This window comes from Eucyclogobius newberryi, unplaced genomic scaffold (genome assembly GCF_026437365.1).
Source record: "Eucyclogobius newberryi isolate DKJ021-1_F unplaced genomic scaffold, fEucNew1.0.hap1 SCAF_4, whole genome shotgun sequence".
Classification (NCBI taxonomy): Eukaryota; Metazoa; Chordata; class Actinopteri; order Gobiiformes; family Gobiidae; genus Eucyclogobius; species Eucyclogobius newberryi.
This window is the reverse complement of record NW_027316056.1, coordinates 13,376,810-13,399,376: the sequence shown is the minus strand read 5'-3', so window position 1 is coordinate 13,399,376 and position 22,567 is coordinate 13,376,810. Positions and strand designations below refer to the sequence as shown.

General features: G+C 43.7%; 1 protein-coding gene across 7 annotated transcripts in view; it reads left to right on the top strand.

The window, feature by feature from the left end:
* pecam1b (platelet and endothelial cell adhesion molecule 1b) overlaps positions 1–21,886 on the top strand; it is a 27,052-nt gene extending 5,166 nt beyond the window's left edge. For 2 of the 7 annotated variants that reach the window (XM_072463231.1, XM_072463233.1), the window contains 12 exons: positions 795–1,091; positions 2,097–2,378; positions 3,066–3,335; positions 3,737–4,009; positions 4,276–4,554; positions 6,464–6,742; positions 7,445–7,546; positions 11,353–11,409; positions 12,085–12,171; positions 13,775–13,831; positions 14,971–14,993; positions 21,727–21,886. In XM_072463231.1, coding sequence (XP_072319332.1) covers positions 795–1,091; positions 2,097–2,378; positions 3,066–3,335; positions 3,737–4,009; positions 4,276–4,554; positions 6,464–6,742; positions 7,445–7,546; positions 11,353–11,409; positions 12,085–12,171; positions 13,775–13,831; positions 14,971–14,993; positions 21,727–21,825 — 2,105 coding nt within the window. In that variant the 3' untranslated portion in view covers positions 21,826–21,886. Of the gene's footprint in view, positions 1–794; positions 1,092–2,096; positions 2,379–3,065; positions 3,336–3,736; positions 4,010–4,275; positions 4,555–6,463; positions 6,743–7,444; positions 7,597–7,689; positions 7,721–8,065; positions 8,146–8,854; positions 9,197–11,352; positions 11,410–12,084; positions 12,172–13,774; positions 13,832–14,970; positions 14,994–21,726 lie in introns of those variants that run through there. The other 5 variants (XR_011930122.1, XM_072463234.1, XM_072463236.1 and 2 more) reach the window with 5 other exon arrangements.
* The last annotated feature ends 681 nt before the right edge of the window (positions 21,887–22,567 follow it).

Here is a 22,567-nt window from a genome sequence, read left to right as displayed (position 1 = left end):
CCTTTAGTTAGTACTGTATGTATTGACAGTGGGTAGTGTAATGGAAACATAATTTCTAAAGATAAAGGTAAAAGGTAAGAAAATACAAAGTTCACTTGTTATAAAAACTGTTTTAGAGCCTTTGTCACTTTATTAAAGGTTCTTGTAATCCAGCCACTGTTTCCACTCTGTAATTGTAGCTTTAAGTTGTCACTTTTCTGGTAAAGTGCCCTCTCGCTTGCCTCCACGGACATGTACGATAACATTTGAGCTGTAGATGGTCAAATAAGTTATTTCTATGATGAATACTTGTTTGATGTGTAGTCATTAAACAACCAGCATATTTTTAATAGTATCGCTTTTGGCATTATTGTGGCGGTTGCATAAATATTACCATTTATCGCAGTATTTTCTGTAGCACAGTTTTATATTATATGTTATATGACTAGTCTATTCATACTAAGACGGTTTTTCAAGGTATTGTTGAGCTATAAAGACATGTATGTGAATAAATGCACTTTTCTTTTTGATACCACCTTCTATACATATTATGAGTAGCAGTATAATTGATATTTACTCAAGAAGAGGTGGAGTAATATTTTGCCTTGCACTAAAATAGATTTGGCTTTTAAAAACACTGCTAGACAAAGAGAAAATTGTAGGTCTTCAATGCTTTTTCTTTCAAATAGCACTTTGAACCCTTTGTGTTTAATGCCAGACCGTCGAACATCCAATGCAACGTTCACGGTCAAAAAGACACGTTCACATTTGCTCCATTCTAACCCTGTGACCTCACCTGTCCTGTCCCGCCACAGTGTTCACCATCCGCTCCATCGCTCTGTCTCTGGAGCCTCGTGAGGACGTGACCCGCGACACCAACGTCACAGTGAGGTGCGGCGCCGTGGTGAGCAGCTCGGGACGTCAGCCTCTGAGCAGAGAGTACACCATTTACAAGGACGGCGTCGTTGTTTACCACAAGACCACCAGCAGCACGGAGGACCTGCTGTACGCCCTGTCCCGCGCCCGAGTGTCCCACACGGGCAAATACAAGTGCAAGATCAGCATCGAGGGCAAGAGCGCCAGCAGTGACGCCCGCAAGCTCACTGTCACAGGTACGTGAGGTCATGATGATGCTGAATCTAGATAGAAGGAGGCCAAAGAATAAACCAGAAAATAAAATGTTCAGTCAAGTATATGTCTGCTTATGTATCGGTCCCCTCTGTGCCAGCGGCTCGTGGATTTGTAAAAGCAGTTTTTCCATTTTTGTTTTAATATCCCCAAAGTTATTTCAGTCCAGACCTTTGCAGTTTGTTTCGTCCCTGTCATACATTTTCTTGATATTGCTTCTTTTTTTTTTTTAATGCAGCCAGAGGTACATTCCACAGGTATCCATCTATCATCTCCATGTTGGTGTTTCATGTCCTAAATACATAGTTATTACATTTGATTTTCAAACTATGTCCTAGATACATAGTTTGAAAATCAAATGTAATGTCCAATATTTATGTCCCAAAACACATGATAGTGAACTTTATGAGACTTTATTCATGTTATAATTGTTGTAGCCTCCTGTATTCAAGATGCCATTGCTCCCTTTTTGGTCTGGCAGTAACTTCGCTGTGATGATGAAGTCGTTTTGTAGTGCACCACTGTATAAATGCCTTTATTTTACTCTGGTTTGGCTCAAATCTTCTCATCTGGGGCTTTAAACTGAGGGCTCTAGCCTAAGAAAGGTTCATCTGTTACAGTATTTTGAAGGCTGTGTTGCCTTTAAACCACACAGATGACAGAATAGCTCAGAGAAAATGTGATATTTTGAAGACCTATATATCTATAAAGGTACCGGTATCTTCTATACTACTATATGACTTATTGCACAAACTTCTGAGGAAACTTAATACTCAAAATTGCTTTATTTAACCTGTTATTTTGGGTCTGAAGGTAAAACAATTATATTTAGCTGTGCATACAACTGAAAGGATTTTACCTGCACACAAGTCAATTTTATTATTTTATAATTATTATCTATGATTTTTGATGCATTTTTCTGTCATGTGAAGCACTTTGCATTACATTGTGTACGACTTGTGCTCTATAAATGAACTTGCCTTGCCTAGGTCTGTCCCCTCCTGTGCTCCGTGTGGAACAGCCCATGCTCAGTGAAGGAGAAGAGCTCAAGGCCAGCTGCACGGCTCCTGGAGAAACTGGCTCCATCATTTTCTACTTTTATGAAGATCTTAAAGAGAAACGAGATGAACGGGTGAACTCTGAACACGTGGAGGTGACGTTTCCCCTCAGCGGCCCGGGACATCACACCATAGAGTGCTCCTACACGGTCCTCATCCCCCCAGACTCCCTCCAATCAGAGAAGAGCAGCTCTGTGCATGTCTCAGTCAGAGGTAAGGACTCACATTCTGGCACGTTATCACCACATTCTTTTAGTCCTAGGATTCCTCAAACCATCACCACAATAAAGATGTATTGCTAAATCAATATCTTGGAAAACATACATTCTTAAGGTTGCTGACCGCTCCACAGATCTGACCTGTGACAGATCTGGCCTGGTTGCATCACCCATAAACATTATTATAGTATCAGCCCCCAATAAATAACAAATTATTCATATTCAGTAGGGTTTTGGCTGGGACAAGCTCATCGACCGCATTTACGTGATGTAAAAGCCTTGTTATTGTTTGTGGTTTTATTTTAAATAATAATTTGCATATAAAAGCGTAATCTGAGCTAAAAGCTAAATTGAGATTTCTGATGTTGTGTAGTTTTGATATATGGTGACCACTAGACCTACATAAATGACATAATTGTCATGGTATAAAAAGGTTTTGTACTTTAAGGAATGGGAATTGGCTTCATTTATATGTGATACATAACATGGGCCAGCGAAGAGGTAAATGTAATTACTTGTTACAATCAGGCGGTCCCTATATAATGCACCTCTAAAAAACAATCAACACTCTATCAGAAAATGTGGACATGGGGATGAGATTCAGATTTCATTGTTTTTAAGACAATAAGCTTGGAATAGGCTGCAACAAAACAGACCAATAACAAACTTCTCTTTCCCACAGAGTTGTCCATCACTCCCGTCCTGGACATCTTCCCTCAGTACAAAGTGTATGAAGGGGACCAGCTGACCCTGTCCTGTGGAGTTAAAGACCTTTATAATCATTTCGACTCGGTGTATGTGTATCTGAGCCAAGGCACGAAGCTGCTGAAGAGCGGACAGAACCAGGTGAATCACACGATGAAGGTTCTGGCCAAAGACTCGGCCGAGTTCGAGTGTCAACTAGAGACAGGAAATGTGGTGAAGGCCGTGACCAAAGCCGTCCCCGTCACCGGTGAGTATATTTGGTTATTACTAGGATCCTTCTCAAATGCTAAATGTGAATGAATGAGGCACTTAAAAAGATGAATATTGATTAAAAGCCTTTATTACAACATGGCAGATTAGGATAAATGACGCCAACGTGTTTCAGCGCGTCTGGCTTCAGAAGATCAGGTTAGTGGGCTGGCTCACTGTCACCTGGGCCTCATTTATTAAAGAGTGCATCAAATTCTGCTTGAAAAGTTTTGTACAAACAAAACCCAAACTTCATGGATGTAAAAGGGGACACATTATGCCAACTTTTCACCTTGTTATAACAGAGTCCTCATAACTTGTTTACTCATAGTTGTAGTTTAATTGATTCATGGATGTTAAGTTATTTAGACTTTATCATGTCAATGTTCTCTTTTCCAGAGCTGTTTTCAGTGCCCACTCTGACCATGTCTCCTGTGGAGGTCTTTCAAAAAGAGAGCATGAAACTCATTTGTAAAAGTGATCAGGATGAATCGGAGCGACTGTCCAAAGGAGACCTGACTTACTCCATCGACCCGCCACAAATCCACCTGCTGGAGAGTCGCAATGGAGAGTTCTCTGGAAAAGCTTTACACGTGGAGTTCAACTACAGCTGCATCGCCAGAGCCAAGGGCATCGAGAAGCACAGCCCAATACTCACTGTTCGCCCCAAAGGTACTTTTACCATTGTGAACTGTATTATATTCTGTTAATTTTCCTAAAATAATCTCTAATTGAGATTAGGATAGTTTAAAGGAACATTTGGAAACAATAGGATAGCTGTTATTATTCAGACAGTTTGTAAATGTGTATCTTCTTCCCATTGTTAAATTTCCACATTACCACATTTTTCAATCCAATATGCTTCCCCTTTATATTGAAATTCCATTATTTAATAGTCTCTTATACCTTTGTGAACCTGTTTTCCTGTTCTTCTATAGTTCTAGTTTCCACCCCTAAGATCTCGGTGATGAACAAGGCTGTTATTGGCAAACCCTTTAAGATTCGCTGTAAATCAGACAACGGCAGCCTGCCCATAAACTACACCCTGCTGGAGGACTACAACCCTGTTTCCGTGGTGACAGTGAGCGTCCCATCTGAAGAGGCTCTGTTCAACGTGACGGTCCACAAACCCAAAGACATCCACAAGTTCATCTGCGAGGCGTCCAACAGCCGACGAGAAGGCCTGCTCAGCCTCAAACTTGACGCCACCGTCATAGGTAAAGCACAAATACTCACGTAAATACACAAGTGGAAGTACTCGGTTACATTTACAGTTACAACATTTACCTGAGTAACGTTTTCAAGAAATTGTACTTCTTGTAGTAACTTTCTGACACTATACTTTTACTCCTGCTTGAATAATATCTTTATTGAACAGTACTCTTACTCTGGTAAAAGTTGAGTCTACAAGCGACAGCAAAGCTTGATATTTACATTTTTGTATCTTGCACCACTGAGATATGATTTAGTTTTTCTCTTTGCCCACCCACTTTTTTTTTCTTGTCCTTTGAAAATCTTGTTGTGCTTCGTTTAATATTTTGTCGCTCCAATTAACTTCAGTGTATAAATCAGATGTTACTCCCAGAGATTTATAAAAGAGGAAAGAGAGACGCAAATCTGTTCTAAGATGAGTGATCAGGATCAAAAACAGTGTAAACTAAAATGTTGTTAGCTCCAAAAAGCTTATGTACACGTACTTTCTAACGACTTCTCTGGTTACACGCTGTATTTTATGTGTAGTTGTTGATATCTACTTTTCTAGACTGACAGAAAATCATTTTGTATGTGTCAATGATGAGATTAAAGTGATGTAAGCAATCTGCAATTTGCTCTTTTAGTGAAATTTTTACATCATGATTCAGTGCGTTTCTCCTTCTATTGGTCAGATTCTGTCAGACTCTGAGTCACAGGTGGAATCGACCAAATTAAAGTGAAGACATTTTAGATGTTGTTGTTACTTCCTAAAGACGAGTGCTTCCCAAACTGTGCCCTTTACAGTTTGAATGTTGAATGTTTTATTTAGAGAGAAAGCTACTCATGTTTTTGTCGTTTAATCACTATTTAGAACTACCATGTCCATTCATCTCAGTTTCGATCATATATGTTTAAATCTGGTGGTACCCAGAAAGTCAAATATTATCGTCTATTTCACCCTGGAGAAACTCAAAAACAGAAAGCAGCATTTAGCAATCTTTTTTTAGCAAGGGTTATTTGGCGCTCAGACCCCGGCAGAAGACAGTGCGATTAAGAGCCTGCTATAAAAGATTCATATTAGATGTCTCCCCCCAGGGTCTGGAGACTGGTGGTGGTAGATATGGGGACGAGGGTAGAGGGGACGATGTGGGCGATGTAAGGGATGCAGAAGAGGAGGTGGTGGGCAGCACGGTCTGTAGCGGCCGAGCCAGCTCCATGAGGGTTTAAATGGGCTAGAGTGGCTAGACTGTGCACTGATGGGGAGCAGAGGAGGTGCGCCGTGACACAGGGAGGAGTAACTCGGGTGATGGAGGCTGGAGAGCGGGTGTCGCAGTGGACGTAGATTGGGTGGAGTTAGGTCTTCCGGGCTGAATTTACTCTTGCTTCATTAGATGGTGCTCGATATGAAATGAACCGCTGACCTTGTATCTTTTGATCTTTTGATTGTAGCTAAGAGAGCGCATGCATGTGCCAATATTATTCCACCATTTGATTGTATTGTTGGAGCAGGAAGCTGGCGTCACAGACACCATCATTGTATTTGAGCTATATCTGGTTTCTTTTTACAGTGAAAGCTTGGATTTACAACAGTATAGTATGGAACTGTAACAACAAGCAAATTTAAAACCTTTTTGACTGGGTTATAGAAACAAAGTAAGATCCAAAAGTAAGACCATTGCCAACAACTATATAAATGTGTCCATAAAATACATAATTTACTATTTTATCTTCACTAAGGTTCCAAGGTACAACATGGGAAATGTGGTGAAGGTTATTAGTATGGAAACATGTTTAATGATACTGTAGACGTGTGTGTGCATATTTTTTTATTCACCATTACTTATTAATCATTTTGGCCAAATATACAACTCAAAGTACATTTCTGGCTGTTCTGTTGTTTCTATAATGTAACAAATGATCTTTCCCCTTCAGAGCCTCTATCTCACCCACTGTTGATGGTCATCCCTCCTCTGCCTGAGATCACGGAGGGCTCAGACCTCATCTTCATCTGCAGCATCAGAGGCACGCCCCCGGTCACCTTTAAACTCTATCGCTATGGTTACGACCTGCCGCTGTTCACCAAAACCTCTGCCCTAAACCACACCAGCTTTGAGATCCACGACCTGGTCAAGCTACATAGTGGCATGTACTACTTTGAGGCCTTAAATCACGCCAACAACATCGTCTCCAGTGAGCCGGTCAACATCGAGGGTGAGAGCAAGATGGATGATGTATTTACCAGTATTTATTAAGTTAATATTGTTGAAATGCAAGTACAGCCATTCCACCTTTGCTCTGGACAGTTCATACTGTCATTGTGCCCTTGAGGATAAAACATTTCACCCACTTTTGAGTGATCAGTGGTCAGAGATCAGTTGCCTCACTCCAGCCATTCCAGCTCAGCATTTTAGTCTCTCACCTAAATTGTTTTAAACCCATAGGAAAACTATGTACCATTTTGAAGATTTATTATTATTATTATTATTATTATTATTATATCATCAGACATCTTTACATTTCCCTTTAAAAAATCCGTCATCTGCATCTCTAAATTGACTTTTTCCTTGATTATATTATAAGACATTTAGGATGCCCCCCTCGAATACATTATAAATCCTCCTAAAACCTTTCCCTAACTTTTGAGGCCAAAGAATTGTCCGTTTATCCATTTAAATTCCAGGATTATGCCACAATGAAACATATTTTTCAACAAACGGGGAAGGCTTGCATTTATGTTGAAACTCCAGCCGAACCATCTTAACTTGCTCTTAGCTATGATTAAACGAGGGCTAAAGTGGAATTAAAAGAAGGCAACAGTCAAATGAATCCAGGCTTCTGCAGTTTGAGAAATTTGACGGTGAGAAATACATTAGTTTTGTCTAGATTTTGATCAACCTTCTCTCTGGTCCACAGTGCGGTTGGCATTGTGGAAGAAGATAGTGATCGGGAGCTTCTGTCTGCTGGCGCTGTTCATCCTGGTGGTGGTGTGTGTCCTCTGCTTCAAGTCCCACAGAGGTAGACAGACCTACAGCCCCCCGTCTGCGCCCTCTTAACCACTCCACTATGTACGAACCAGACATGAACCCTCTTCATCCTCTCTCACCTCTCTCTCTGTCGTGGTCTCCTCCTCCCTCTCTCATGTCTGTCTCTTATTGTAGGTAAAAAGGAAGGAGCCTCTGAACTGTCAGTGTGAGTTGGAATCAGTTTGTTTATTATGAATTTTGTAGACAGCGGGTGCATTTAGATGGCCCGTGAAACCAGAAAGCTAGAATAATCAGATAATGCAATAATTAGATCAGGTTTTGGGAGTGTGTAAAGCACATGACGTGTTTTTGTCTGGATTTAGAATACAACGTTTAATTCATTTTAAAATAACCTGCATAGAAATCCGATTACTCGCATCAGACTGTTTACATGGCATTTCAATAATCTGATACATCCAGAAAGGTAGAAAGGTCTTAGTTATGACATAGGTTTTTGTATGAAAAATACCTTTTTTATTGCACATTAAAATTGTATTATTATTATTTATAGAAAGCCTGCACGCCCTAAATCAGACGAGACTTTAACATTGCATCTAACCCACGAAACTCCGGTTTATGACACGCCCTCAGGTAGAGCACTCTTTTACTGTTTACTGTTGTTCACATCCGCTTTAACAAACATTCATTACTGACTCACTCAGACCACGTTTTCTAACATGCATGCAGCAAGACAATTCTACAAACAGCATTCAAAAATCAACTAATCACAAAGCATTCTTAAGAAGGACAATTGTGAAATGTACATTGGACAATAAACCAGTTGTTGGGGGGAAGAACATTTCAGTAAATAACTTATTAAGAATGCAGAAAAAAGATTCAGTTGTAGTGATCTGGACACTGTTTCAAGTCTGTATAAAATCTGTGGGTCTAATCTGAATGAGAATGACTCTTGGATGTCGAAACGAGTCCACATGATACAACTGAATCTTTTTCTACAATGGAACACTCCTGGACAAATGAGGGATTACACCAAATTGTTATTAAGAATGATTATAACAACCACAACAAAAAGATAAAGTTTGATCATTTCAAAAGTAGGAATGGTCTACTGGTGTCCCCACTTTTACGGATATTCTGTTTCATAAAAACAACCGCGTCAGCTTGATTTTTCTTGATAAATTAACCCAAATGTGACTTGTGCATGTACTAACTCTGCATGTTTGCTGTTGGCAAAAGAAGCATCAGTAGCATAACATTTTGGACTTGTAGGTAGCTCTGTTGTCTGTAGCACACTGTTGTTGCAAGGTTCTTAGACAGCTCTATTATGATCTTGTTGCAGACGCAGTGCCAGGCTATGAAGGCATAGAGGGGGGAGTGACCAATGGGACGAGTGCTAGCGGGGCGTCGCTACCTGCTAACGCAAGCTACCGTGTCTCTGCTGCAGTTTAGAGACTGAACTTTCTATTTTAAATGACTGGGATGTAAATGAGAAAGCTCCCAGAGACTGGACTCTCCTTGGCTTTTGGACACTCCCAGGAGGGGCGTTGTAATGACCTGTTGTTCCCTCTCCCCTCCACAGGCCCCTTTTTGTACATGACTTTTTTATCCTTTATTCTGTGTTTCTGACTGTTCTGTTTTCCTCTGCTCTGTGTTCTGTTCATATTTTAGACATTAAGAGTGTCAGAGTGAATGCCTCTATTAATGTTATTTTTCTTGTCACAATCTCAATTGCGTCACAATGTCTGAACTCTTTGTATTTGTTATTGTTTTTAAGCTGGGGTACCTGATTTTCAAAATTATGAAATCGGTATATTTAAACACATTTTTTCCCTTTGTAGTTTCAGGCGAGTCCTCGGCTTTAGAACAGCTTTAGAACAGTGACGTGAAACTGGGGCAGACCACCCAAGCACAGCCAATCAGAGCACTGCTTTCAGCTCTTACTTTAGGGTTGACAAGAAATAAAATACTATAATAGCTGCAGACAGCGCACAACCGACTCACAAAGTGCTGCTTTTGTAATATATTCTTTGGGAGGGAACTAAATTGTCTAATTTACAAAAAAAAACAAGTCAGGAACCCCAGCTTTAATCTACTCGCTCTGAGAGTTCACACGCCACCATAGAATTCCACGTGTCACCTAACATATGACAGAGCCGACCAATGGGAGGGAGGGAAGTAGATGTGTGTCTGATTATAGAACTGCTTAAAGCACATATCACAAAATAAGAACATCTTAATTGGCAGATTGTCACATGTTCACCTCACGATTTGAGTTTATTGACACTTTTTACGTGATGTCGTCAACATTAGCTGGGATTGGTTTAAACTACAACAAATGAGCTGATTTGTGCTGTTAAACATATTGTGCTTATAATACCATTACATTAGGGTTAACCAACTGTTTTTTCAGTTCATTACACTCCCCTTCTTTGTTGAAAGTCAAACACCTAAACAGGACCATGAACGCTGGTATAATCTCCCGAATACCGGTAGTTGTTGTTTAATCCATTTTATATTTTCTCACGTTTTCACACCATCTACAGACTTACCTGTTTGTGTTTTCTAATGTTTACCCCAACAAGCAATTCATGTGTATATTTATTTAAATACACCATTGGTTATTTATTATTTATTTGTTTTTCTGTTCCCACCCTTTTACTTTCAAACACTTAGCGGGTACTATTATTGTACAATTATCTCTTGTAGTTAGTTTCAATATAACCTTAATCTCTACTTTTGTGCATTTTACAAGAGCTATTTGTATATATTTTTGTTTGATTCCACTGTCAAAAGAGGAGCTTAGAATAAAGATTTTAGTTTTTATCTTCTTTATTGCCTTTTCTTCCATAATCTAAAACAGCCTTATCTCTATGTGTTCATTTGCTCTGAATAGCCTCCAAAGACCACAGTTTAAGTCCATGAAACTTATCCATTTCCTCAAACCTCAACAGAGACTTCCTTGAAACGTTGGAACAATGGAGTCGAGGAGGAAAGTCCTTTTTTGGGCAGCGTGAATGCAGGAGTGGGCGGAGCTTAGGAACTAGGTTTGAATGCATGCAGCAGGGGGAGGAAATTCATCACATAAGACTTGGTCAAACTGTGAGTGCGATAACATAAACAAGTGGGAGGCTGTTTTGTGATTCCGCGGTTAGATTAAGTGCGTAGTGTGCTTAAGAATGTGCACTGACAGAAACATGTCCGCTTTATAATAGATGAATTATACATATACATTTGTAACGCCCTTTTTAATGAATCCCTGGGTTTCAGAGCGATGGAATCCATAGCAGTTAACGATTCAATGGTGAAAAGTTCTCAAATATCACCTCAAAGAAAGATTTTAAGTTTAGCTTTAGTTTCATGTCTGTCTACAATAGTTTTTGCCAGCCGCCATATTGTATCTGGTTGGTTGTTAATGTAAACACCAAAGGAATTATTGGCTGAACTGCTCAAATATCAGATCAGTCCAAATCTTTACTGTCAGCTCTGGATTTCGTTAAAATGTCTTCTTTGCAGCAAGTCATATTTGTGAGTATCATACAGGTCAAATGTAATGCACTAAGAAATATTCAAGACTGAACTGAAACATGGCTTACAAGTGTCAGAAACAAGTAGAACAATAACATAAGATAAACTGATTGCGTATTGACATTAATGGCATTACTGGCTCTGGGCCTAAAAGCTGCAACCAGTGATTTAACTATAATTAAATGTTAAAAATTACAAGGAATAATCGTGAATCTTTTTGAATCTTTTTGTTTCTTTGTTTCTTTGTTTGTTTGTTTGCTTGAATGTGTCTGTGCCTTGTGTAAAGTTAGATTGTGTGTGTGTGTCTTGCAGCGATCAGAGCAGTGGACAGGACCACAGTCAGTGTCTGGACTGAAAGACCACCACAAGGTAAGTTCATGTATGTGTGATGATTTATCTTAATTCTAAAGCAGTTACATCCATAAACACAAATAACCATGCAACAAGAAGAACCATGCAACCAGAACTGTGCTGCCCGGGTCCTGACGAGGAGGCACAAATATGACCACATCACTCCAGTCCTCAGGTCCCTTCATTGGCTGCCCATTCAACAAAGAATCCAATACAAACTCTGTCTCCTCACCCACCAGTGCACACATGGAACTGCCCCTCAGTGAGCTCCTCACACCTCACACCGCCCCAAGAACCCTCCGCTCCACCATGTCCACCCACCGCCTGCACCAGCCCAGAGCCAAGCTCTCCACCATGGGAGACAGGGCCTTCAGTCGCCCCACGGCTCTGGAACACCCTTCCAGAGACCCTGAGGGCCCCACAAAGTGTGGAGGCATTCAAAAAAGGCCTAAAAACATTTTTATTTAAAAAAGCCTTTCAAAATTCTCATGTTTTATCTGTGTGTGTGTATGCTTTATTGTTTTAACTTGTTTTTACTGTAAATTACTTGTTGTTTTTAGCCACTGTTAGCACTTTGAGGTTCCATTCGAATGTAGAGTGCGTTATAAATAAAATGTATTATTAATATTATTATTTAGTTTAGATAAAAGTCATACTTATTCAGAATTACTCATGCACTTAATCTAATTCCAGCCAGTGAAGAGAACAGCGTTGTGTCCAATGAGCCAGACGTGGAGTACACTGAAGTGGTGCATCCTCGCTCTGCAGATCCAGCACGAGGTGAGGAGAGCTCAGGGGCACCGTCCATCTACACCGTCCATCTACACCGTCCATCTACACCGTCCATCTACACCGTCCATCTACACCGTCCATCTACACCGTCCATCTACACCGTCCATCTACACCGTCCATCTACACGTCCATCTACACCGTCCATCTACACCGTCCATCTACACCGTCCATCTACACGTCCATCTACACGTCCATCTACACCGTCCATCTACACCGTCCATCTACACGTCCATCTACACCGTCCATCTACACCGTCCATCTACACGTCCATCTACACGTCCATCTACACCGTCCATCTGCACCGTCCATCTGCACCGTCCATCTGCACCGTCCATCTACACCGTCCATCTACACCGTCCATCTACACCGTCCATCTACACTGTCCATCTACACCGTCCATCTACACCGTCCATCTACACGTCCATCTACACCGTCCATCTACACGTCCATCTACACTGTCCATCTACACGTCCATCTACACTGTCCATCTACACCGTCCATCTACACCGTCCATCTACACGTCCATCTACACGTCCATCTACACGTCCATCTACACCGTCCATCTACACGTCCATCTACACCGTCCATCTACACGTCCATCTACACCGTCCATCTACACCGTCCATCTACACGTCCATCTACACCGTCCATCTACACCGTCCATCTACACCGTCCATCTACACGTCCATCTACACCGTCCATCTACACGGTCCATCTACACCGTCCATCTACACCGTCCATCTACACGGTCCATCTACACCGTCCATCTACACCGTCCATCTACACGTCCATCTACACCGTCCATCTACACCGTCCATCTACACGTCCATCTACACCGTCCATCTACACCGTCCATCTACACGTCCATCTACACCGTCCATCTACACCGTCCATCTACACGTCCATCTACACCGTCCATCTGCACCGTCCATCTGCACCGTCCATCTACACCGTCCATCTACACCGTCCATCTACACCGTCCATCTACACGTCCATCTACACCGTCCATCTACACCGTCCATCTACACGTCCATCTACACGTCCATCTACACGTCCATCTACACCGTCCATCTACACCGTCCATCTGCACCGTCCATCTGCACCGTCCATCTACACCGTCCATCTACACCGTCCATCTACACGTCCATCTACACCGTCCATCTACACCGTCCATCTACACCGTCCATCTAATAATTTTAGAAAAACCAAAAAAAAAGGGAGCACTGTCAATCCGTTTGCCAACTCTTCCCTCACTCCTGATTCCTCGGCACCAGAACCGTTTACTTATCCGTTGGCCACAGTTCTTCACAGATAAGGTGGACCAGTGCTTCCTGGGTGGGGTTTAATTGTAGATCATTAAAGCATGTTCAGGTTTTTGGGATTTCCACCTCCACAGAGCCTCTAAACAGGAAGGGCTGAGCTGATAGTTGCTGTGGTGCGATGTGAGCGCGATAAGACAAAAGGCCTGTACTTTGATCTGGTCCAGAGAGAAAGATGGTTGTTACAGACTGTGACCAATACTGAGCAGACGCTTCAAAAACAGACATAATGTGGAAGATGTAAACTTGATTTGCACTGTTTGTCTTGACAGCTCCTCAGAAGAAAGGCACTGACACCGTTTACAGCGAGCTACAGAACTCGCCGCATGGTGAGTTTAGATTGAATTGGTCAATGTCTATAATGTTTTACCAATGATATAACCCAAGTAGGCTAAGTCTCCAGTAATCCTGCCTCACAGCAAGAAGATGTAGAGTTTGATTTCTGTTTCTGTTCTCCCCCTTTCTGGAATGGTTGCCTCCGATTAAGAGACAATAAACACACGCCTTTCCTTTCAGCCAGTTTCACAAAAACAACAGCCTTTATGATAGTTTACTCTAAGATAAACAGCTTGTTATATGGTAATGTAAAAGTCATTTGTTTTTCAGTGGTTATATTCATTGTTTAACTGGCTTTGGTATTTGAGGCACTTTTGGAACATGCCACTTGTTATTCCCACGTGGAAGCATAGCTTACAATACACATCAGAGGAGAGATTAGGCCTGAAAACCCTTTTGGCCATAACTGTATCCTGTTTCTGCTGACTGGGACTTCCTGTTATTAAAACAACAGCCAAACGCTGCATCTGTCCAGTCAGACAGATCTGTCCAGTCAGAGCCCTAATGTGTCCAAATCATCAAAGACAAAAGAGGAATAGACATGTTGAGGGACACCAGTTCTGTGAGGAAAAAACTGTATCTTTGAATGTCTAGAAATGTGTTAGTTAATCAAAATGTTTTATTATTATTATTATTTAAAATCTACTTTCGATATATGAAGCCTTAGCTTTGGTGTGTCATGTTTTTAAAAATGGGCCACAGACATTTCTAAATCAAAATTGTGTCTGAAAGTAAGAAATTCAAATTATATAAAGCTCCCTTATAGACTTCAGGAAGAATCTTAGAAGATTAACTCACTGTGGCTTCACAAAAGTTATTAAAAGTAGAAGGAAACATAGCATAATCAACCTCTGCTCAAGGTCAAAGTAGCCCAAATTAAAATGAGCTAAAAAATAATAAAAAGAGGCTTCAAAATACAAAATACAAGAGATATAATAGCAGTGGTTTGTTGTCGTGAGCATCAGAGACTTCAGATACGGCTCTAAACCACAGGAGCAGGTTTGTTTTGTCTTAGCGGCGTCTGAGGCCCGGTGGGGAGCAGGAACAGATGGGTGAGAGAGGTCAGAGGTCGCTGCGGCCCCTGCATAAAAAAAAACATGTCTCTGGTCTGATCCGTGCTGTCTCTTCACAGATGAGGCGGACCGTCAGCCCTACGTGAGTACACCGCGCTCGGCCTGTCGCTGCTGTGAATGAAATGACTTTGTTTTTCCCTCTGCGGCGCACAAACTGCTCAGCGTGAACAGGAACACTGTATCGGACATGTCGTGTAAATAGTGAGGGCTTTAAACATAAACAGCTCTATAGTTTGCAGTGGTCAGGCTTTTACTTTTGCACATATTTTAGCTTGTGTTTGATGTTTTTAATTGCATATCTTTGAGAGGAGAACATCCTGTTGGGAGCTGCTTCTTACACTTTCAATAACTGATGTATTGTAATATCAAATTATAATAATATTGTGGGAAAAGGTAAACAAAAAAACAGAGGGGATTAAATAGACCATGATCCTTTGCCTGCTTCACACAGCATGTATATGTGCTCTCCACTTGACCACAAGCGGCACTGACTCTTCAAGATATTGCAATGTTCTGGATATATTGTTTAGCTGGATCTGCATATTGTTCCATCCCTAAAAATAATATGAAGTAATGGGATGAAATACCTTCTATTGCATTTTACTATGTGTGTTGTCTATGCTCCTGTCTGTGCTCCTGTCTGTGCTCCTGTCTGTTCTCCTGTCTGTGCTCCTGTCTGTTCTCCTGTCTGTGCTCCTGTCTGTTCTCCTGTCTGTGCTCCTGTCTGTTCTCCTGTCTGTTCTCCTGTCTGTTCTCCTGTCTGTGCTCCTGTCTGTTCTCCTGTCTGTGCTCCTGTCTGTGCTCCTGTCTGTGCTCCTGTCTGTGCTCCTGTCTATGCTCCTGTCTGTGCTCCTGTCTGTGCTCCTGTCTATGCTCCTGTCTGTGCTCCTGTCTGTTCTCCTGTCTGTTCTCCTGTCTGTGCTCCTGTCTGTTCTCCTGTCTGTGCTCCTGTCTGTGCTCCTGTCTATGCTCCTGTCTGTGCTCCTGTCTATGCTCCTGTCTGTGCTCCTGTCTGTGCTCCTGTCTGTTCTCCTGTCTGTGCTCCTGTCTGTTCTCCTGTCTGTGCTCCTGTCTGTTCTCCTGTCTGTGCTCCTGTCTGTTCTCCTGTCTGTTCTCCTGTCTGTTCTCCTGTCTGTGCTCCTGTCTGTTCTCCTGTCTGTGCTCCTGTCTGTGCTCCTGTCTGTGCTCCTGTCTGTGCTCCTGTCTATGCTCCTGTCTGTGCTCCTGTCTGTGCTCCTGTCTATGCTCCTGTCTGTGCTCCTGTCTGTTCTCCTGTCTATGCTCCTGTCTGTTCTCCTGTCTGTGCTCCTGTCTATGCTCCTGTCTGTGCTCCTGTCTGTGCTCCTGTCTGTGCTCCTGTCTGTTCTCCTGTCTGTGCTCCTGTCTGTGCTCCTGTCTGTGCTCCTGTCTGTGCTCCTGTCTATGCTCCTGTCTGTGCTCCTGTCTGTGCTCCTGTCTGTGCTCCTGTCTGTGCTCCTGTCTGTGCTCCTGTCTGTGCTCCTGTCTGTGCTCCTGTCTGTGCTCCTGTCTATGCTCCTGTCTGTGCTCCTGTCTTTGCTCCTGTCTGTTCTCCTGTCTGTGCTCCTGACTGTTCTCCTGTCTGTGCTCCTGTCTGTGCTCCTGTCTGTGCTCCTGTCTGTGCTCCTGTCTGTTCTCCTGTCTGTGCTCCTGTCTGTTCTCCTGTCTGTTCTCCTGTCTGTTCTCCTGTCTGTGCTCCTGTCTGTGCTCCTGTCTGTGCTCCTGTCTGTGCTCCTGTCTGTGCTCCTGTCTGTGCTCCTGTCTGTGCTCCTGTCTGTGCTCCTGTCTGTGCTCCTGTCTATGCTCCTGTCTGTGCTCCTGTCTGTGCTCCTGTCTGTTCTCCTGTCTGTGCTCCTGACTGTTCTCCTGTCTGTGCTCCTGTCTGTGCTCCTGTCTGTTCTCCTGTCTGTGCTCCTGTCTGTTCTCCTGTCTGTGCTCCTGTCTGTTCTCCTGTCTGTTCTCCTGTCTGTTCTCCTGTCTGTGCTCCTGTCTGTTCTCCTGTCTGTGCTCCTGTCTGTGCTCCTGTCTGTGCTCCTGTCTGTGCTCCTGTCTGTGCTCCTGTCTGTTCTCCTGTCTGTGCTCCTGACTGTTCTCCTGTCTGTGCTCCTGTCTGTGCTCCTGTCTGTTCTCCTGTCTGTGCTCCTGTCTGTTCTCCTGTCTGTTCTCCTGTCTGTGCTCCTGTCTGTTCTCCTGTCTGTGCTCCTGTCTGTTCTCCTGTCTGTGCTCCTGTCTGTTCTCCTGTCTGTGCTCCTGTCTGTGCTCCTGTCTGTGCACCTGTCTGTGCTCCTGTCTGTGCTCCTGTCTGTTCTCCTGTCTGTGCTCCTGTCTGTGCTCCTGTCTGTTCTCCTGTCTGTGCTCCTGTCTGTTCTCCTGTCTGTGCTCCTGTCTGTTCTCCTGTCTGTGCTCCTGTCTGTTCTCCTGTCTGTTCTCCTGTCTGTTCTCCTGTCTGTGCTCCTGTCTGTTCTCCTGTCTGTGCTCCTGTCTGTGCTCCTGTCTGTGCTCCTGTCTGTGCTCCTGTCTATGCTCCTGTCTGTGCTCCTGTCTGTGCTCCTGTCTATGCTCCTGTCTGTGCTCCTGTCTGTTCTCCTGTCTATGCTCCTGTCTGTTCTCCTGTCTGTGCTCCTGTCTGTGCTCCTGTCTGTTCTCCTGTCTATGCTCCTGTCTGTGCTCCTGTCTATGCTCCTGTCTGTGCTCCTGTCTGTTCTCCTGTCTGTGCTCCTGTCTGTGCTCCTGTCTGTGCTCCTGTCTGTGCTCCTGTCTGTGCTCCTGTCTGTGCTCCTGTCTGTGCTCCTGTCTATGCTCCTGTCTGTGCTCCTGTCTTTGCTCCTGTCTGTTCTCCTGTCTGTGCTCCTGACTGTTCTCCTGTCTGTGCTCCTGTCTGTGCTCCTGTCTGTTCTCCTGTCTGTGCTCCTGTCTGTGCTCCTGTCTGTGCTCCTGTCTGTGCTCCTGTCTGTGCTCCTGTCTGTGCTCCTGTCTATGCTCCTGTCTGTGCTCCTGTCTGTGCTCCTGTCTGTGCTCCTGTCTGTTCTCCTGTCTATGCTCCTGTCTGTGCTCCTGTCTATGCTCCTGTCTGTTCTCCTGTCTGTTCTCCTGTCTATGCTCCTGTCTGTGCTCCTGTCTGTGCTCCTGTCTATGCTCCTGTCTGTGCTCCTGTCTGTGCTCCTGTCTGTGCTCCTGTCTGTGCTCCTGTCTGTGCTCCTGTCTATGCTCCTGTCTGTGCTCCTGTCTGTGCTCCTGTCTGTTCTCCTGTCTGTGCTCCTGACTGTTCTCCTGTCTGTGCTCCTGTCTATGCTCCTGTCTGTTCTCCTGTCTGTGCTCCTGTCTGTTCTCCTGTCTGTGCTCCTGTCTGTGCTCCTGTCTGTGCTCCTGTCTGTGCTCCTGTCTGTTCTCCTGTCTGTGCTCCTGTCTGTGCTCCTGTCTGTGCTCCTGTCTGTTCTCCTGTCTGTGCTCCTGTCTGTTCTCCTGTCTGTGCTCCTGTCTGTTCTCCTGTCTGTTCTCCTGTCTGTTCTCCTGTCTGTGCTCCTGTCTGTTCTCCTGTCTGTGCTCCTGTCTGTGCTCCTGTCTGTGCTCCTGTCTATGCTCCTGTCTATGCTCCTGTCTGTGCTCCTGTCTGTGCTCCTGTCTATGCTCCTGTCTGTGCTCCTGTCTGTTCTCCTGTCTATGCTCCTGTCTGTTCTCCTGTCTGTGCTCCTGTCTGTGCTCCTGTCTGTTCTCCTGTCTGTGCTCCTGTCTGTGCTCCTGTCTGTGCTCCTGTCTATGCTCCTGTCTATGCTCCTGTCTGTGCTCCTGTCTGTGCTCCTGTCTATGCTCCTGTCTGTGCTCCTGTCTGTTCTCCTGTCTATGCTCCTGTCTGTTCTCCTGTCTGTGCTCCTGTCTGTGCTCCTGTCTGTTTTCCTGTCTATGCTCCTGTCTGTGCTCCTGTCTATGCTCCTGTCTGTGCTCCTGTCTGTTCTCCTGTCTGTGCTCCTGTCTGTTCTCCTGTCTGTGCTCCTGTCTGTTCTCCTGTCTGTGCTCCTGTCTGTTCTCCTGTCTGTTCTCCTGTCTGTTCTCCTGTCTGTGCTCCTGTCTGTTCTCCTGTCTGTGCTCCTGTCTGTGCTCCTGTCTGTGCTCCTGTCTGTGCTCCTGTCTATGCTCCTGTCTATGCTCCTGTCTGTGCTCCTGTCTGTGCTCCTGTCTATGCTCCTGTCTGTGCTCCTGTCTGTTCTCCTGTCTATGCTCCTGTCTGTTCTCCTGTCTGTGCTCCTGTCTGTGCTCCTGTCTGTTCTCCTGTCTATGCTCCTGTCTGTGCTCCTGTCTGTGCTCCTGTCTGTGCTCCTGTCTGTTCTCCTGTCTGTGCTCCTGTCTGTGCTCCTGTCTGTGCTCCTGTCTATGCTCCTGTCTGTGCTCCTGTCTGTTCTCCTGTCTATGCTCCTGTCTGTTCTCCTGTCTGTGCTCCTGTCTGTGCTCCTGTCTGTTCTCCTGTCTGTGCTCCTGTCTGTGCTCCTGTCTGTGCTCCTGTCTATGCTCCTGTCTATGCTCCTGTCTGTGCTCCTGTCTGTGCTCCTGTCTATGCTCCTGTCTGTGCTCCTGTCTGTTCTCCTGTCTGTTCTCCTGTCTATGCTCCTGTCTGTTCTCCTGTCTGTGCTCCTGTCTGTGCTCCTGTCTGTTTTCCTGTCTATGCTCCTGTCTGTGCTCCTGTCTATGCTCCTGTCTGTGCTCCTGTCTGTTCTCCTGTCTGTGCTCCTGTCTGTTCTCCTGTCTGTGCTCCTGTCTGTTCTCCTGTCTGTGCTCCTGTCTGTTCTCCTGTCTGTTCTCCTGTCTGTTCTCCTGTCTGTGCTCCTGTCTGTTCTCCTGTCTGTGCTCCTGTCTGTGCTCCTGTCTGTGCTCCTGTCTGTGCTCCTGTCTATGCTCCTGTCTATGCTCCTGTCTGTGCTCCTGTCTGTGCTCCTGTCTATGCTCCTGTCTGTGCTCCTGTCTGTTCTCCTGTCTATGCTCCTGTCTGTTCTCCTGTCTGTGCTCCTGTCTGTGCTCCTGTCTGTTCTCCTGTCTATGCTCCTGTCTGTGCTCCTGTCTGTGCTCCTGTCTGTGCTCCTGTCTGTTCTCCTGTCTGTGCTCCTGTCTGTGCTCCTGTCTGTGCTCCTGTCTGTGCTCCTGTCTGTGCTCCTGTCTGTGCTCCTGTCTGTGCTCCTGTCTATGCTCCTGTCTGTGCTCCTGTCTGTGCTCCTGTCTGTTCTCCTGTCCGTGCTCCTGTCTGTGCTCCTGTCTATGCTCCTGTCTGTGCTCCTGTCTGTGCTCCTGTCTGTGCTCCTGTCTGTTCTCCTGTCCGTGCTCCTGTCTGTGCTCCTGTCTATGCTCCTGTCTGTGCTCCTGTCTGTGCTCCTGTCTGTTCTCCTGTCTGTTCTCCTGTCTGCCCCTGTCTATGCTCGTGTCCGTTCTTCTGTCAGTGCTCCTGTCTGTGCTCCTGCTGCAGCTTGAAGGTCTGGGCTCTGGAGGGAAACTTCTGTCAGAGTTTCCAGTAAAACAAAGACATTTTGGGCCGTGACTTCCTTCCCCGTCCCCCTGACATCAGCGAACAGGCTCACTCCAATTACCTCAGGACCATCCCACGCACACTGTCCCCTTTTAGCGCTCCCTAATCAGCACCGCAGTTTGTCCCTGATAGGCACCAGTAGCACTCAAAATGTTACAATAACGGTCAGAGGAAGTGACATAATTGTCTAAAAACATCAGTGGAGCATCCTGATAGAAGATAATACTGTATTTACACTTCAATATGTGCCTGTATTATGTCTGTGTCTGCGGAAACAGATCTTCAAAGGCGATGTGGAGTTTGAACAAAGGAAACTAAATATATTGAGTTTAAGCACCAGAAGTAATAAGAACTTGTTCTCTGGTGGTTTGGGCGGTGGATAAAACTTATTGGAAACTGTATATGGACTCAAATTGTGCACCACAGAGGAATGCCTCTAAATTATAGCTTTCTTTTGAAGTTATTTTTGATAGAAAAAAAAATTGTGCATTGTAACAAATAACAAGCTACTGTCAAGAGTGCAAATATTGCTCATTTACAATCTCATTAAATTTCATACAAACCTTTTCTTTGATATTTTATTCATTTATTTAAACTTCATTTAACCAGGAGAATCCCATTGATATTAAAAACCTCTTTTACGAGGGAGCCCTGGCCAAGAGGAAGCAGATACACAGTTACAACAAACATCATTAACATTAAAATAACTGGCTTGGACTGTAATTTAATTTTGTACAGCGGGTTAGTTATAAATACAGTACATAAATTATTCACTAAAATTATTTCTGCAAAAAAAATGGACCAGCTTTTCTCCTCACTTAAAGGAGCTGCATGTTTAGAAGTACTAATCCATTTTGAAACATTTTCCAAAATTCTTCCCAATACAACCTGAATAGATATTTATTTGGACTGTTTGTTATTCTTAATTTTGTTACTTTTTTTATTTTTGAAGGACGCACTATGTAACTAGATAACACCAACAGGCTTGTATCGAAAGGGCAATGCCATACTGTAGAATATTCCGGGCAAAACTACTAATCGATCATTATAACGAGTGGTGATTGAAGCACATTGAGCAGCTTAACAGGAGGATTGGGTCAGAAGATCCTGTGTCACAGCAGTTTGACAAAAAAGCAACTACATGGAGACAAGCCTGTTGTGGACTCTGCCAGAAAAGTTACATAGTGCACTTTTAACTTGTCTTTCTTCTCTCTGAAAATCACTTGCTCTCCGTTTAAGTTGTGCTTTTCCGTGTCATACATTGAATGACGGTTGTTTGTCTGTACAGGGCTCAGTGGAGTATGCAGATTTGAACGGTGAGCAGCCTGACATGAGTAATTATCCCCTGAATCACTACCACCAGGACCTGCCTGTACCTGTAGACTAGAGTCTACACTGCCCCCGTGTGTCCTGTCTCTGAACTGCACTGAAACACTCTCTTTCCTCTGTGACTGCTGTTGATGCTGTATTTAATATGATTTTATAATAAAAAGGTTGCGTAAAGATAACTCACCGGCAGTTGTCATTATTTTGTACCATTTAAAGAAAATTGGCGTAGCTAACAGACAAAGATGAATGAATAGACAGTTAGGCCCCAGTTGTTACGTATTTGTCATTCAAGTAAATTAATGTAAATTGTATATATTAGGGCACATTATTAATGCAACAAAACAGATTACCATGTTTCCCCTAAATTTACAAAAAAAAAGTGTTTGGTTTGGCAAAACTAAAATAGAAAGGTTCACTATTAAACTTTTTTGCCACCTGCTAATTATGATTGATTTACCTGGAACGTTGCATAGTGCTTTGGAACATTCCTAGCATATCAATAACACGGAGGCAGGCAAGGAACGGAAACCAAGCCAGAAAACGTTTTTAGTGAACCATTAAATTAGTCTTAATTGTAATGCCAAAGATAAGAGAGTAAATGTATTTTATGTGTACACCACTAGAGGTCGTTGTTTGTTTGTGTCCAGCTTATGAATGGCTTCATCTTGTGGCAAAACACGGTAGTCCATTTGCAGCTTCTCAAGTTGCTTAGTTTTGCACTTAAATCAGCCTAATATCTGTGGGAGGATTTAGAAAGGCCCAACCAGGGACGGGAGCTGAAAATTAGCACTGGCTATAAA